This window comes from Anguilla rostrata, chromosome 14 (assembly GCF_018555375.3).
Source record: "Anguilla rostrata isolate EN2019 chromosome 14, ASM1855537v3, whole genome shotgun sequence".
In the NCBI taxonomy this organism is placed as follows: Eukaryota; Metazoa; Chordata; class Actinopteri; order Anguilliformes; family Anguillidae; genus Anguilla; species Anguilla rostrata.
Genome location: NC_057946.1, coordinates 37,181,563 through 37,199,092, shown reverse-complemented (window position 1 = coordinate 37,199,092; position 17,530 = coordinate 37,181,563). Strand labels below are relative to the sequence as shown.

The 17,530-nt window shown below is 46.3% G+C and overlaps 1 protein-coding gene across 3 annotated transcripts; it reads left to right on the top strand.

The window, feature by feature from the left end:
- Positions 1–216: 216 nt before the first annotated feature.
- LOC135239382 (syntaxin-2-like) lies at positions 217–16,285 on the top strand. Of its 3 annotated transcripts, XM_064307993.1 has the most exons (11): positions 220–553; positions 3,671–3,745; positions 4,134–4,233; positions 7,730–7,804; positions 8,592–8,665; positions 9,202–9,310; positions 11,287–11,360; positions 11,873–12,010; positions 12,356–12,466; positions 13,000–13,112; positions 14,052–14,192. In XM_064307993.1, the coding sequence occupies exons 1-10, from the start codon at positions 524–526 to the stop codon at positions 13,087–13,089; spliced, it is 876 nt and encodes a 291-aa protein (XP_064164063.1). In that variant the 5' UTR covers positions 220–523; the 3' UTR covers positions 13,090–13,112; positions 14,052–14,192. The 3 variants fall into 3 exon arrangements, with proteins under 3 accessions (XP_064164061.1, XP_064164063.1, XP_064164064.1); XM_064307991.1 differs by lacking the exon at positions 13,000–13,112 and having other exon boundaries at positions 217–553; positions 14,052–16,285; XM_064307994.1 differs by lacking the exons at positions 13,000–13,112; positions 14,052–14,192 and having other exon boundaries at positions 221–553; positions 12,356–12,924.
- The last annotated feature ends 1,245 nt before the right edge of the window (positions 16,286–17,530 follow it).

Genomic DNA, 17,530 nt, shown 5'->3' with positions numbered 1-17,530 from the left:
GGTAGACTTTACAGAAGATGTGATCTCAGCTGTTAAAGGTAGACTCAGCGAGGAGCGTTTTGGACGAAAGCGGGTGCAAAGAACGAATGCATGAATGAATGACGATGTTTCCGATTATACAGGAAACATGCCAGGTCCGCGTTTTTATACAGTCTATGATTTACAGTCAGTGCGGGGAAACATTGTTCTGCTTTGAAGAGTGCAGTACAGCGTCCTGGCCAGAGAGGCGTTCACGTAGTAGTGCTGTTATGGCAGATGCGTCGTTTACTTAGTTCTGGATGGCTGGTTGAATTAGATTGCAAATTCTGCTTTACTCGCATTGAAATGAACACCATATCTTGGTGAAAAGACCGAGAAAATAGTTCTGTGTCTCTTGAGCACAAATGGTCAAAGGCTGACTACTCTTGCAAAACACCAGGGTTATTCTTTGTCTCACTTGGGCTATGTGCTGTGTAGACAGTCTCTGGGTTGTCTTGGATAAATTAACCCAGGAATTGAAAGCTAGCTCGGTTAGCTAGGTGTGATGAGGGACCGTTTGGCTGATCTGACAGTGGTGAGTAGCCTACACTTTTCTTCCGCTTTTAAACGAGCTACAGTGGCTAATATTATGTTGTTATAATCACACTTCCCAGTTTAAACTGTAAAATACTTCCAGAAAGGCAAAAGGTGTTTGTGCTACCTGATGCTGTAGCTAGCCAGATGACAAGGCTACGCTTGATCTTGTGCACTAAAGCTGTGAGGAATTTAGTTTTTTTGGCAACCTAGTTTTGTTACTGTAAACTACGTTAGCTAACGAGCTAGGAATCATTCCTATATTGGCTAGATTATGTTAATCCTCTTTTTTTTTAGATTGCTGGTAGCAAACAAGTAGCCTATGCGCCTGTTCGAACTTTAGTTAGTTCGGTAACGTGATGCAATTCAGTTTACAGTTTCAATACAATGTTTGGGTCATTGCTAACCATTTGACCCATTATAAAAAAAACATTCGTTTTACCATATCGTGCCATATAGCGGCATTGTCTCAAACAAAAAAACTGAGTGCTGTTGCAAGGTGTAATCACCTGTGGGTGCGATAGCCAGGTAACGTAGGATGGCTCATTTAAGATCAAATATTATAACGTTAGATTATTTCGTATAGGTAATCCCTTAACATAAAATTTCTATTGAGCGTAAAATTTTGAATAATATAAGCTACATTTATATAAAGAATTCGACTCTGTTTCCCCGAATGTAGGCCTAGATAGATAGCCCACTTTTGTTACGAACTGGGAATGCATCTGACGTTGTCATAAAATTTTTACCGACTGTGAAAATTGCCGGACTTGTTTACATTTTGGACAGATGTGGCTAGGGAGTAAATCTATCGCTGCAATATCGGAGGCGCTTTCCTAAAATTTCTTCATACCGTGAAGAGTGCCTGACCCGCAACTGTAGAATGTGTTAACACGGCGGCACAATTGTATCGAGAAATAGGCTACTACCGTTGGAAAAAGGCTAGGCGATATGCTATAACTGCATTCAGATCAAACCTACTATGCATTAAAAAAAACTTTCGTAAATCTCTCTCAATTTGTTTATAGTACCTTCTTAGCGCGGAGTGTTTTAAACCATATTGCGCCGCACCCCCTTAGAAATAAAAGGAAAAGAAAAGAAAAACCAAACTGTAAACTGGCTACGTGTGAATTTAGAATATAGACCCACTAGTCTGACTTTGACAGCTTTGGGTCTAATTAAGCTGGCTCATGTTTTAGTTAATACAATTCAAAAGTAACTTAATTAAACATCCAGTCAGCACTAGTGGCTTAATAGCCTAGTTCAGTAATTTAGTATCATTTTCTGGAGCCTACATGAGTAGCTATACTGGATGTAACAAAAGTTGTAAAGAAGTTCAAGTTCCGTAGTTAGATAAGAGAGTTAAGTGAGAACCAGCCATGTTCTTGGGTTAATGAAACTGTCTGCACAGACGAACATGTTATCATTGAGAAATCATTGAAAATGCATGGAAATAAGACAACCTAACTCCCCTCAGTGACAGAAGAACATCAGAAAATCCAAAGATACATCCCAGTTTAAGTAAGATTCATGTATTCACGCCTCTTTGTATATAAAGTTACCAGTCATTGTCCACTCCTAAACCTTTAGGAACTGCTCAGGTGTCTGAACCATTTGTACTGCTCGAGATGGATCTTGCGGGGAAACTGACGGGAACTCCAAGAGGCAATATGTTCATATGATTGACTGAAATACAAAGTGGGCCTAGGCATATCCACTAAAGTCTAAGCAAGCGGAGGATACAGCATAATGCATTGTGGGTTTTGTCTATAGGATTGGGGCTCTTAAAATTATTCTCAGTGTCTGAGGAGGGGAATTTGGGAATAAGGTGCTTTCCTATTATCCTACTACTTGAATAGCCAGTTTTAGACTGAAGGGAACTTTGACCAGATGGACCCAATAAAGTTTTATAAGCACACTAATATAGTATACTTTCTTAAAATAAGAAAGTCTACTTTGTTCACTTTTGGGCATGTATACATCAGGAAAATATACTTAAGCTTACTCTTGAATTTCTTTGCAACCTTTAGTACACCAAGTATTCTCAAGTAGGCTGCAGAAATAATACAAAAATACTTAACTAGTAGTAAGTCACTAGTGCTCAGTGGATGTTTAAGTTAATTTTAGTGTTTTTAACTAAAAACGAGAGCCAGTTTAGTCCCAAAGTTGTCAAAGTCAGACTAGTGGGTCTATATTTATCTTTCCGATACTCGCTACCTCAAACCAAGTTGGGACTTGTAATGTCTGACTGGTATGGGCACGGCGTGTCGGGACAGGCTGACTAGTGTCGGGGAGAAGCCACTCGGTGTCTCTGGCATCACTCTTAACAAATCAGCGGTTAGGCCTAAATGCGCGCTGACACTGTGGAACTGAAAGAAGGAGTTTTGCCAACACACTATTTTCGGCCAGCTGTAACCAGATTGTTTCAGTATTTATTTAGCTATATGCTACCATTTCCGCTTTGCCATTTAAGATGTCTTTCGAAAGATTTCACATTTTCACTTGTTGCTTCTTTACTATAATTGAGAACAACTCTTTTGTCTCTCCAATTCCTGTTTAACTTTAGTCAGTACGCTTAAGGTGTATTCTGTATGACATTTAAGACGTAAAACCGCGTAAGATGTAGGCTATTCTGTATAGCAGTTCCCTGTTATTCGTGCCTCAGTGCTCCGTACGGTACAGAGCTCTGCCAGCAGTTGGTGTGTTTGTGTTTCTGTCCGTTTGTGGTTGGTGCTAATTTTTGGCAGTTGCTGTTCTGCAGAGGAATGGCGGAGGTACACGCAGGTGTGCAGTTGCAGTCGTCCTCCGGTCATTTGCGCTCTCCTCTTCCCGGTGTCAGCTAGCCGCTAAAGCGTCTTGTGTTTCACCCCTCTAAGCGTACCACTTTTGTGTTCACTTTTCGCCGCGTATAGCTTTCTGTTTTCCGGCGTGTGCAGTTCTCACTGCAGTGAGTCATGTCACAGAGATTTAAAAAAAAAAAAAAAAAAAAAAACCTGTCTTACTTTTTCAGATGAGAAACTGTGCACTGTGTGATTATAACAACAATGCAGTGTTTTGCCCGGAGCTTGGGTAGTGAGGGTGGCTGGGGGTGACGGTTGTGTTTCTTCCGTCCTCGCAGATCTGCGGACATGAGGGCGGTGATGTCACACTCCGAGGGGGGCAGGACTTCTTCATGGAGGGATTTTTCAGAGAGGTGCTGTAATCCCGCGCGCGCTCGCGAGCGTGCGTGTGTGTACATGCACGCACTTGTGTGTTTGTCACTCCATATTTTCTTGTGTACACTTTCATTTAGTTTAGACGTTTAATGCCTTGTTCGCACGGGCTGTGGTGAGGAATTGGTAAGCCATTCCATGTCTACTGGATTAAAATAATTAAAAATGGTGGTTTCATTTGTCTTTTTTTTTTGTGATTATCCTTGGTGTGCTGTGTGTATAAACTGCATAGATAATGGACGTGCTGGGCGTGGCTGTTTGTATAGATAGTGGGTGTGACCGGTCGTGTGTGTGTCTGATTGTATGGACAGTTCAGGTTTATACTGTTTGCGTGGACGTTGGTTGTTTTTTTGTCGTTTATATCCACAGGTGCAGGAGACCCGAGGGCTGGTTGATAGGATCTCCTCTAAGGTGGAGGAGGTGAAAAACAAACACAGCTGCGTTCTGTCCGCACCGGATCCTGACGAGAGTGAGTACGACCGGCGCGCCCGGGCCACGCCCTTTTCTCCTCGCCCAACACCTGTGACCCGCCTTCTCACTCTGACCACAGCGGAACCACAGGAGCACCAGGGCGATGCGGTCCGTCTGTTTAGGTCAGCCCAGGGCCCTGTTTCACCAAGCAGGATCACTGAGTCAGCAGGATAACTGCACTGAGTAAAACCCTGTATCACAGAGCAGGATTACTGAGTCACCAGGATAACTGCACTGAGTAAAACCCTGTATCACAGAGCAGGATTACTGAGTCAGCAGGATAACTGCACTGAGTAAAACCCTATATCACATAGCAGGTTTACTGAGTCAGCAGGATAACTGCACTGAGTAAAACCCTGTATCACAGAGCAGTATCACTGAGTCAGCAGGATAACTGCACTGAGTAAAACCCTGTATCACATAGCAGGTTTACTGAGTCAGCAGGATAACTGCACTGAGTAAAACCCTGTATCACAGAGCAGGCTTACTGAGTCACCAGGATAACTGCACTGAGTAAAACCCTGTATCACAGAGCAGGATTACTGAGTCACCAGGATAACTGCACTGAGTAAAACCCTGTATCACAGAGCAGGGTTACTGAGTCACCAGGATAACTGCACTGAGTAAAACCCTGTATCACAGAGCAGGATTACTGAGTCACCAGGATAACTGCACTAAGTAAAACCCTGTATCAAAGAGCAGGCTTACTGAGTCACCAGGATAACTGCACTGAGTAAAACCCTGTATCACAGAGCAGGATTACTGAGTCACCAGGATAACTGCACTGAGTAAAACCCTGTATCACAGAGCAGGATTACTGAGTCACCAGGATAACTGCACTGAGTAAAACCCTGTATCACAGAGCAGGCTTACTGAGTCAGCTGGATAACTGCACTGAGTAAAACCCTGTATCACAGAGCAGGATTACTGAGTCAGCTGGATAACTGCACTGAGTAAAACCTGGAGCCTTCCCATGTTTGGAACATGGACTGAAGTAAAAAGAGCTGTCCTGGGTTTTACTCGGTGCAGTTATTCAGCTAACTCAGTAATCCTGCTTTGTGAAACATCTCCCTGGATTTGCATGTGTTAACTGGGTGTGTTAACATTACGAGTGAGCTGTGGTAGGGTCTGTGAGTGACTTGCAGGGGACTCTGTCAGTCTGGCATAATGAAGGATGTTTTCTGGCGTCATGAAGCATGACTTCATGAAAACAATGTTTATTTACAGGAAGGGAAGTTGTCAGAGAAACGGGAAACACTCTGCATGTAAATAACGGATTGAGTTAATCTGAATCCTGTAATCCGGACTGAGTGGCTCTAAATGCCCTTTTTTCTGGATTTGTTTTCTGAGGCAGGAAAAACAAATGCTTGTTCGAAATAGTGTGATTCAAGGAAGCCGGTGTCTGTCCTCCGTGAATCTCCCAGCGGTGGAACGAGTAGTAGAACTGTTCCAGTTTCCAGAGGCCTAGCCGGGAATCAGCCTGTTGTAGCAGTAATCTAGTCTCCTTGTTTGGAATAGTACTTGATAACCCCCTCCGTGTCGCTATGCTATAATTGAGTACTGTGCTGATCAGCGGCGACGAGTCATAGCTTATTCTTGTAACTTCTGTTGTCCGTAAGATAAGTTGACCGAAACTAAGTGCTAGGCATGGTTGCTTTGCCAGTGTTTGAGGCTTTTGTGGATCACATCGGCGTAGAATCTCACAAGACTTTAATGAACCAAGTCAGCGATGAGCCCAGTGAGCTGTCGGTTTGAAAATGGCGCGTTTGTGAAAATGTGCGGACCAGCGTCCCTTTGTGAGAGGGAGTGTGAACGGGCGTTTGGGTTCCGTCCTCCGGGGAAATGTCACACACCGCTCCTCATGGGAAATGAGGAAGTGCGGGAGGCGAGCCTGGGATCGGTCCGGACCCCCGGGCCCCTGCGGAGGGAAAGGTGGGGGGAGGGGGGGTGGGGGCGTGTGCTGGCCGCTTGTTCACAGTTCGGTTGTTTAGCTGAGATCCCCACAGGAAGTGGGGTTGGGGGTGTTTGTGTCATTGGAGTCGTACGCTACCCCCTGCACTGCAAACACAGCCACATACGGGCGAGTGACCCTGATTGTGTTTTCTTTATTTTCAAAAGAGAATTTCTGTTGCAACATTTTTTCAGTCCCATTTCTGTTTCCCGCCTGATGTGATCCGGCCTTGTTCGTGAGCTCGGCTTCCCCCTGAAACTGGTGTGAATTGGTGAGAGTCATTTTGGATTCTGAAGGAAACATAAAGGAAAACGGAATCGGGCTCACGTACCTGCATGCGGCTGCGTATGCAGTGCAGGGGGTAGTGTATGACTGCAATGACACACACAGCGAGCTGCTAATTGGCCAGGATCAGTCAGACCAGCTTCCCCTGTTTGATGATTGGTCGGCTGACTAATCCCCATCCGCACTGGGAGAGAAGAGTGCAGCATCATAGCAATAAAGATCCTTCACCCCCCCCCCCCCCCCATAGAAAGCTAACATCCGCAGGTGTGTGTTTATCTCAGACTCTGAGGCTGTTTATTTAGTGTGTTATGAGATGCCGAATTTGGCTACTCTCCATTCGTGTTTCTTTGCTTTTTTTTATTGGTGTGGAAAGCACAGTTTCGTTTTGTTCTGATACGGTTTGCGTTCATAACTGTGCACGTTTAAAAAGGTGAGTTGGAAAATAAACTCACTGCCCCCGGAGTAAAAATAATAAGAGTGCCGTTTGCTCTTAAACTCATAATTACAGCCACACGATGTCTGTTCTCCTCCGATTTCTTCTAAACCGTCATGCGTTTGACGGTCACTGAAATTAACATAGCGAATGCAACAAACAAATCTTCATAGCTTCTTAAATTCAGGACTAGGGTTGTCACAGTGTTACTGTTCTGACACAGGTGTTACTTCCCCCTTAAAACATTGTTGATACTGGTATTACAGGTATCAAACTTCCCTTTGAACTGATCATTGGTCTCAACCTGTTTTCCTTAATTTTCCGTGACTAATAGGTGTGCCGATGATCTGAATAATCCATTTGTAGGAAGTATAAACGCAAAACTTCTTTCTTCACATCTTGTTAGGGAGATTAAATGATAAATTCAGTTTAGAAAAATAACCTTAATTGCTTGGTATGCTTAATGAAAAAATATAGGCACCATTTTGTTAACTACCACATTTGCTTTTAACGCAAACCTGCAATAAAGGCTGTCTAACAAAATGTGTGCTTCTAATGAAAGCCTGCCCACTGAATTCTCTCTCCTGCCATAGACTGTCTCCTATTGGCTGATGTACCATTACATCACAGTGGGCTCCCATCTAGAGCTGAACTCCCAGACTAGCAGGGGGCTGGTCTGTGTTGGCCAGTGTGTATTCTGTGAACGTCTGCAGGGTTTGGGCTCTGATGATCCTGTGGCGGTTCGCCGGGTCGCAAGCCCGCCCCCTCCCCCATCCGTCTCGCGCTCTGCTGATGGGGGGCTCTTCTGTCTGCCGTGTCCCCCAGGAACGAAGGCGGAACTGTCACGGCTCAATGAGGAGATCAAGAGGGACGCCAGCACCGTGCAGGACCGCTTAAAGGGTAATGGGGGGGGAGGGGAGGGATCCTTTGGGGAGATCCTTAGCCGGTTCGATCATCAGTGTGTTTGGTTTCGCCTCAGGGAGTTTGACCTGAAAACAGCCTGAGCAGAAGAGCTGTTTGTTGTGGGTAACATGGACTACCAGCCATAACATGACCTTGCAGTCCCTCTTCAGGTTTGACTTGGGGAGGAGATTATATGAACAAAACATGAGAATATAGCACAGCATCCAGATTTTAAATTGAATTTTTTTTTTTTTTTGATGTTGAATCTTCTCTCTCAAATTGTGTTAAAACTCAGAGCATTGAGGTTTTCCTCAGGGCATTGTTTCAGGGAATGTAGATTTCTGGTTTGCCATTTCTGGCATACCAAACATGCACCATATTTTGGATTTATTTAATTGATCTATTGTTTGGCCTTTCCAAGCCATTGTATTCAAGCATTTCTTATGAAAAAATAAAAAAGAACATCCTCATGGAAACAGGAAGTGCAGTGACTGAGGAGGCTCTTATTTTTTGGCCCTAAAGGTTTAGACTGATACATTGAGTTGGTCAGATTTGTCATTAATGGTACGGGCTTGTCTGGGTTTGTATTGTCTAGGGTGTGTCTTTTCTTAGCTGTGATGTCATGCTGGGTCTGAGTCTTAAATCGGCCTCAGGCGTGCTGGAAGGCAGGCCGACTGTAAGCAATGACTGAAGTACATGGGGGGTGAAAATGAGCTTTACCTGTTTCGGAATTAGGACGGAATGTAGGGAATGAGTACGCCTCTGTTCCCTTCTGTGTTCCCAGCCATGCAGGCGGAGCTGTCCCAGGACGAGAATGCAGTCGGGGCATCGGTGAATCCCCGCATCCAGAAATCCCAGGTCTGAATCCAGGCCACGTTTTATCATCCACTTTACCGCACTTGTGCAGAAATACCCGCGTGCAGCAATGGCAAAAGCCCCGCTCGCAGGCCTGAGAATGGACTAACAGTGCACAGTAGAGTAGCTGCGTGCACATCCAACCAGTATTTGGCCAGGTGCAGGATAAAAGTACATGTGAAGATTGAAAGAAAATGGATCCGCACACTGGATTACAGCTCCCAGTACTTTATTGACTAAAAAAGCCAAGCAACGTTTCAACCCAACAGGGTCTTCATCAGGCAAATGGTCTCCATTCAATGAAACGTTGCCTGTCTTTTTTAGTCAATAAAGTATTGGGAGCTGCGGATATCCATTTTCTTTCAGTGAATTAACAGTGACCTTGGCAGGAAACAGTTTACATAAATAGTAACAGCAATTCATTTTATAGTGCACTTTTCCCATAGCCTGAGTGCTGAAGGACTTTGTACTTGTCGCTAGGACCTTTCTGTTTACGTTTGAGCTTCACACTTTATTTTTTATTCCGTTGTTTCCTGTAGCTCTCCGCGCTGTGCCGCAGGTTCGGGGAGGTCATGACCCTGTACAACGAGGCGCAGGTGTCCTTCCGCGAGAAGAGCAAAGGCCGAATTCAGAGACAGCTGGAGATAAGTAAGCGGGACAGGGTTTCGGAAGGCATTGAAGACTCTGCAGTGACATGAATGACTGTTCTTTTCCCCCACATACGGTAGGCCTTGAAGATAGGAATTATGTAGCGAATGAACCTGGGTGTCCAAATACCCAAATGTTTTTTTATAAAATTGAACTTGGGAGCTTTTGTTAGTGGGAGAAAAGAGAGATTGGAGTTCATTTTAAAAGTTTTTCATGGTTTGGTCTAGGCCCCTTTGTTCCAGTGAAGGGAAATCTTAATGCTACAGCATACAGACATTCTAGACTATTCTGTGCTTCCCCCAACAGTTTGGGGGGAGGCCATCTTCTGTTTCTGCATGACAGTGCCCCCGGGCATGCAGTGAGGTCCATACAGAGACGGTTTTGTCGGACTTGGACTAGACTGGCCTGCACAGAGCCCTGACCTCAACCCCATCCAACACCTTTGGGATCAGTTGCAAAGCCAACTGCAAGTCAGGCCTAATCGCCCAATCAGTGCCTGACCTCAGTAATGCTCTTCTGGCTGAATTGAAGCAGTTCCCTGCAGCAATGCTCTAGTATAAAGCCTTCCCAGAAGAGTGGAGGTTGTTATAGCAGCCAAGAGTGGACCAACTCCATATTAATGCCCATAATTTTGGGTGAGATGTTGGATGTCAGGTGTCCACATACTTTTGGCTGTGTAGTGTATTTACTTCATCTCACGTGTTGAAACTATACTGTCGGCCAGTACAAAGCAGAGCGTCTGGGAACCTAAATTTGGAGTCATTACATTCCCGATTACTATTTATTTGCCCCACAGCAATTAGCACATTTTTCCACCGGAATTGCTGAATGTTTCCCCCAGGGAAACCTCCCACGGTGTGTGTCGTGTTACCAACATTTGGCCTTGACCGCAGTTTTGTTTCCTTGGCGGTGATAAAAGTGAAATTATTTTGCATACGTGCTGCAGCTGAAGTGCTGGCGCGCAGAATGAGAGGGACTGTGTGATTTAACGGCTCGTAGCGCCGTATCGGAACCATAACTGGAGTTCAGAAGGCCGGCCGTTTGTCCTTGGACTTCGGAGCCGACGGGCGTGTTGTTTACCTGCCTGAGTCGGCGTAGGTGACCGACTCCCTCAACCTCCAGGGGAGCCGAGCAGGAAGTATTCCCACCTGCGGCGGGTGACACCTGTCGCCCTGGAAACGAGAGCCGGGAGCAGAGGGTGCCGTGGGGACGGCGTGGTCACGTGACCACAGAGGCGCGTAGCGCCGGTGTGTGTGTCAGGGGCCCTGTGCTTGGAAACAGAGATGTGGCGAATCGTGGGCCTGATGTGGCTAGTCTGTCACAAGCTCTGTCAGCATTGTTCCAAAGCCTGGAGGCGGACGGTTCGTTTATCTGGGGCTGTTTATGATTTTGAGGCTGATTCTCTGCGTCACCAGTGAGTCGGATGCGGAAGTTTCCGGCAGGCTGTGCGCAGGTGCTCTGATTAGGATTCCGGTGGGACATTCCCGGGGTAATCCTCTGATGGTTAAACCCAGCGGTCACGTGACTCTTTGCTAATGAGCCCCCCCCCCCCCCAATGTTTTTCACTTATCACTGGATGCGCTTCAGTGTGTCTGATGAGCACTTTGCTGCGTGCTGCTCAGTAGTTCTGTTTTGGCTAAGGGGAGAATTGAGAGAGTGTGTGTGTCTGTGTTTGTGTGTGTGTGTGGGCGAGTACTTTGTGTGCATGCTGAGTTTATAAAAACAGCTTTTGCTGTGTCTCTGTATTACACTCTTGTGTGTTACAAACTGTATCACGTTCAGCTTTTCTGTTTCCTTTTTCAGATCTTTTTTCTCTCTCTCTCCCTCTCCCCCCTACCCCTGCACTTGCAAATATACACACAAACATCGCGTACGCACAAACACAAACCACATTTTGTCATCGACCTTTAAAAATGTAAACTAATGTATTTTTGTCTGAATTTGATTTATTTATGTATTTATTCATTTATTTTTAGCGGGAAGAGTGACCACGAACGAGCAGCTGGAGGCCATGCTGGAGAGCGGCAATCCCGCCATATTTGTGTCAGGCGTAAGTGGGTCGGCAGAATTCATGAGGAACTGCGTTTGAAGCCGGTTCACTCGTCTCTGTCAGTGACAGTGCTACATACTGTACACCACAGTGCATTCACCACACTGCAAAGTGCTGTGTACGGTGGCTCACCTGGCGCCCCCTGGTGGAATGTTTTGGAATGCCTCTGCAATCATTTTCTTAAACTTCCTTTTCTCATGAACAAAAATCAGCAAAAACATTATTAACATGTTGTATACATGAATATTTTACAAAAGAAAGACAAAAACAATATTTAATGCGGTGTGTATATTTGGATGACATCGAATTACTATTTCCTTGTTTAAGAAAACTGAAATTTGAGATTTGGGGCACTAGATAATCTTATCTATTAACATTACAATAGAAATTTTAAAAGGCAGACATTTAGAGGTGCTGTAACTGTAAGTGTGACTGTAAACCTGCGAGCAGTCTTGTGAGGTCCAAGGCTCCTGAGGGGGGCGTGGCCTAAGCAGTCTCTGTCCCGGGGGCAGGTGATGTCAGACTCGCGGATCACCCGCGAGGCCCTGAGCGAGATCGAGTCCCGGCACAGAGACATCATCCAGCTGGAGTCCAGCATCAGGGAGCTGCACAGCATGTTCCTGGACATAGCCCTGCTGGTGGAGACGCAGGTAAAGCCATGACTCTGACCTCACTGTGACCCTCTGACCCCACTGTGACCCTCTAACCCCACTGTGACTCTCTGACCCCACTGTGACCCCACTGCACCCCTCTGACCCCACTATGACCCTCTGACCCCATCGTTACCCTCTGACCCCACCGTGACCTCCCATATTTGATGGTCTCCTTTCCCAGGGTGTAGATTCTAAATAGTGTCCACACACTAGAATTTGTAAGAATGACTAGAAAGCACTAAAAGAAAGGCAGTGCGCCACACAGTGGCGACAACCGTTACTGCGTTCGGTAATTGTCGTCGCGGCTCATCGCCCAGCCCCACTCTCCCGTTTGTTTCCCAGGGCGACATGACCAACAACATCGAGAAGAACGTGTCCAGCGCGGCGGAGTACGTGTGCCGCGCCGTGGGGGAGACCAAAAAAGCCGTTCGCTACCAGACGAAAGCCCGCCGGGTAAGGCTCCTCCCCAGTTTCCCCAGTCTGTTCAAGAGCAGCGAGCCCGGCTCCTGACCGCCGGGTGTGTCGCGCCGCGGGAGCGCCCCCTTGTGGCCGTAACAGTGGCGTTAGCCTGCGCCGTCGTGCTCTGCGTGCCTCTGGAACTCTGTAAAGAAAATTCTGAATAAACACGTTGTGCACTGGAAACCGGGGGATGAAATGTCTGACTAACTGTGCGGGCGTGGTCACCTAACCTGTTCAAGGCAGCTGCAGTTTGTATTACACAGATAAATGTGCTTTATACTTTACTGGTTTATTAATGTGCTTTATACTTTACTGGTTTATTAATGTGCTTTATACTTTACTGGTTTGTAATTGTGATTTATACTTTACTGGTTTATAAATGTGCTTTATACTTTACTGGTTTATAATTGTGTTTTATACTTTACTGGTTTATAAATGTTCTTTTTGCTGTACTGGTGTTACTGGATGTCTGTGCCCTGTTTGACTCCTCAGTAACGTCCCTGTTCCCTTTGTTCTGTTTTTGACAGAAATACATAATAATTGCCATAGTTGTGCTGGTCCTGCTTGCTCTACTTGCTCTTATCATTGGTCTGTCTGTGGGACTCCCTAAACCATAGTCCAACCCCACTCCCTCGTCTAGGTAACTACCACCACGCTACTTAACACTGCTAACTACTACTGCATTACTTAACACTGCTAACTACCGCTGCATTACTTAACACTGCTAACTACCGCTGCATTACTTAATACTGCTAACTACCACTGCATTACTTAACACTGTTAACTACAACCACATTACTTAACATTGCTAACTACCACCATGTTACTTAACACTAATGACCACCATATTACTGCTAACTACCACCACATTACTTAACACTGCTAACTACCACCATGTTACTTAACACTAATGACCACCATATTACTGCTAACTACCACCACATTGCTTAACACTGCTAACTACCACTGCATTACCTAACACTGCTAACTACCACATTTTACTTGAACACTAAAGACCATGCTTAACTGCTAACTCACTTCTACACACATCGTTAACCTGCTAACTACCACCACATTGCTAACACTGCTAACTACCACTGCATTACCTAACACTGCTAACCACCATGACATTGCTTAATGCTGATAACTACCACCACATTGCTTAACGCTGATAACTACCACCACATTGCTTAACACTGATAACTACCACCACATGGCTTAACACAGCTCAGCGTTAGGACCAGGAGTCGGCAACATTTGGGAAGCTCAAATAGGAGACTAAAGAACAAGCTGCCATCTTTTCCCACACTTCAGTTCATCTCCTCACAACCACAGCAGCACTTCGCCCTCACACTTTATCCACGTGCTCTCCCACAGCAGCACTGCCTCTGGTTCAGCGTGAGTGAGGCATCAGCTCACAGACCATTAGTCTGACACTGGTGGTAGATCAGGTGAAATTACTGAAGTGTGATGTCACAATGCCAGGATTCAAAAGGTCCAATAGCAGGAGAGCTGGTTTTCACTTTTGCTTCTCTTTTTTTTTTCTTCCCTCCTGAATTTTATTTATTTTTTCCTGCAGAAAGCGTTCTCTCTTGCTATTTGTGTTGTTGTGGGCCTTGCTGTTTCAGCCGTAGTCATCGTCGGTACAGCAGAAATTAAGGAGCAGGTGTGTCTGCCAAAAAAAAAAAAAGAAAGAACAAGAAGGAATACACGAACAGTGGAAAAAAGAAAAGACGGGCATGTGGTGCGTGTGCAGGATGGAGTGACACTCCTTCTCCCTGAAGAACGCGCCCTCCCGTCTCTCCTTTCTCCTGTCAACGTTTTCTTTCGGAAGGATCGGGAATCTCGTCGGGGAGGGTCCGAGGAGGAGATGAAGCTCTACCCTCTATCCCTCTCAGATCGAGGGCATTTTGTGAAAATCACATTTGAAAATCAGCATGATATTGTGTGCACACGCACACACACACACACTCACACACACAGATAGACACACACGCGCACAGATATACACACAGTTTCACACACACACACACACACACACACACACATATACACACGGTTTCACACACACACACAGATATACACACAGTTACACACACACACACACACAGACACACACATACACACAGATATATACACACACCCACACAGATACAGACACGCATGCACGCTGACACACGCACACATACAAACACACAGACACACTCCCCTAATCTCTCACTGAAAAGCTGCCTCTGGCCTGTACAGCTGTCCTGAATCAGCGGCTTCTCTCATACGGCTTTCGTATCTTGATTAATCTTGAATCAGTAAACCATCTTTAAATTTCCTGGGAAAATATATAAATGTATTTTTGTCCTGTGGCGTACTGCACAAACACTCCACCAGGGGGCGATGACGACTCATGCTATAAAATCCGGGCCTGGGAGAGGCCTGGCTGCAGCCAACACATCTGTCTGTGTTCACGGGTGTCACTTTAGGGCTGCCGCTGGCACCGATCGCTGCGGCGTCTGGATGGGCCTGTAGTGCACAGGCAGGATTAGACCAATCCATCCACATGGTATACACATCAGTGGCTCAGCACAGCCCTTGCACTGAATGCTAATCACTAGCGACAGTAATCTCTGTGCTGTATAGCATTTCACCCATGTTCCCGCCGCATTAAGAACCATTTGCAAATTTGAAGGTTATTCGTTAAAAAAAAAAAAGGTGTTGATGGCCGTTCGCGTTGGACGGATGATCGCGTCTCAGTGACGGCTGCGCTATCAGCTGAGAGAACGCGCGAGCGGCTGGCGCGGCGAGCTGTGTGACGCACCATTAAGAGCACGGCGCGGACGTCTCCGCGGGAAACGGAACAACAGGTCGGTCTTGCACAGCGTTGCGGTCCTGCACAGAAACGGGTGTTGAGATCTCACATCACCAAACGCACGCAGAGGGAGTGCATCTGCTTCAGCTGCGTGTCTTTATGCAAGCTGTGTGAGGCGGTGCACATTTTGTAATGTGATTTTGAGGAGTCAAAAGCAATACTGTATTCATTTCATAGAAGTAATGCATTTACAGTCATGAGTCATTCTTAAATGCCAGTGTCAATGTTTTATGTATATAAATGTGTGTGTGTGTGTCTGCGTGGGTCTGTATGTGTGTGAGTGCGTGTCTGTGTGCGTGTGTGTGTGTGTTGGACTGTCTGTCTATGTGTGTGTGAATTTATGTGCTCAGTTGTGCCTTGAGTGTGTGAAGTTGGATTAGACCACATTGTGCAGAATCCATTGATCCACTGTTGTTTGTGGAGTTGAAGAGCACCTCCATGGTTGTCTTATGAATTGTGCTTGTCTTACACTGAAGGAAACAAACCAAATGAGGTTTCAGAGGTCTACCACTGTTAATCACTCTCGGAGTGTGCACGGATCGTGAGGTTTGAGAGCCACCCAGTTTAGTGGTTCACCTAAAGTTTGGGTTTTGTGGTTGAGCAGTTCATGTGTCCTTACATGGTGTTCCTATTCTGAAGATCTCTGCAATCTCTACGTTTTTTTATTGTATTTTATTTTATTATTTTGTATGTGCGGGGTATAGTTTGTCATTGCTATTCACAAGTGCGTTAAAGTGCCTTAAAGATCTGTCCCACTATCAGCAGGTACCTACACACTGGCTGGAGCTTCTAGATCTATGAATTTGTAAAATATTGTGCCACTGGATTTTTACCTCTGTCTTTTATATTAAATTGCGTTAGAAACCGTTCCCCCTTAAGCACTGTGTTAACACTGTGATACAAGTGACCTCACTGATGCAAAATGAATAAATAAAATGTTATTTATGGTACTACTTTTTTTTTACTCATTTCTGAAGCTGTTGTGTCACTCCTGTTGTTTCCGCTCAAAATGAACCCTGAGGGAGCTGGCGGGTTTGCTCTCGTCGAGCCGGACTTCTGACCTTGCGTCCGGCGAAGAGAAGAGGGAGAGAGGAGTGCCTATTGGGTTTCCCGTCTATTCTGATCCAGGGACCCTTGCCCAGGCCCGAAGGCGTCCAGAGAACCCCCATCATAAGTTTAAAAAGGGTTCTATTTTTTAAACTTTCCCAGACTCTATGTACTGTGTAGTCATTGCATACTGAGTGTAACCGGGGAGCTCTGCGGTACAGGGTTCCACAGACCCCCACGGACCCCCCTGCTGGACACCCAGGGCTGGGGAGGACCGCTTGGACGCGGAACCTGCGATGGAGGTCAGGCGGCCTCTGGCTGCAGCAGAACCAGAAGGGCCGGGGACTCTCCTGGGCGTCGGCACGGCAACGCACTGGTATCCAAAGCAACGGGTTGGGCGCGGCTATGGCGGAGAGCGCAAGAGGCCAGGCTGGTGAGACCGGTTTGCGCCCGGATGGTGTGTGAACGGCCCGGCTGTTGGCCCTAAGATAAGGCTTTCTGTGTGAACGGCCCGGCTGTTGGCCCTAAGATAAGGCTTTCTGTGTGAACGGCCCTGCTGTTGGCCCTAAGATAAGGCTTTCTGTGTGAACGGCCCTGCTGTTGGCCCTAAGATAAGGCTTTCTGTGTGAGGGAAGACAGGCCGCACTGCTGTTGGCCCTAAGATAAGGCTTTCTGTGTGAACGACCGACTGGGCCAATAAGGCTCGTGTGACCCTTGCCCTAAGATAAGGCTTTCTGTGTGAACGACCCTGCTGTTGGCCCTAAGATAAGGCTTTCTGTGTGAACGACCCTGCTTTGGCCCTAAGATAGGCTTTCTGTGTGAACGACCCTGCTGTTGGCCCTAAGATAAGGCTTTCTGTGTGAACGACCCTGCTGTTGGCCCTAAGATGAGGCTTTCTGTGTGAACGACCCTGCTGTTGGCCCTAAGATGAGGCTTTCTGTGTGAACGACCCGGCTGTTGGCCCTAAGATAAGGCTTTCTGTGTGAACGGCCCCACTTTGGCCCTAAGATACGGCTTTCTGTGTGAACGACCCCACTGTTGGCCCTAAGATACGGCTTTCTGTGTGAACGGCCCGGCTGTTGGCCCTAAGATAAGTTCTGGGAACGACCCACTGTGGCCCTAAGATACGGTTTCTGTGTGACGGCCCG

Coding starts and splice junctions, on each gene's coding strand:
- LOC135239382 (XM_064307991.1), top strand. CDS start 524: ATGAGGGACCGTTTGGCTGATCTGACAGTG. Junction 4,234..7,729: donor CGCACCGGATCCTGACGAGA/GTGAGTACGACC, acceptor CGTGTCCCCCAG/GAACGAAGGCGGAACTGTCA. Junction 9,311..11,286: donor TCAGAGACAGCTGGAGATAA/GTAAGCGGGACA, acceptor ATTTATTTTTAG/CGGGAAGAGTGACCACGAAC.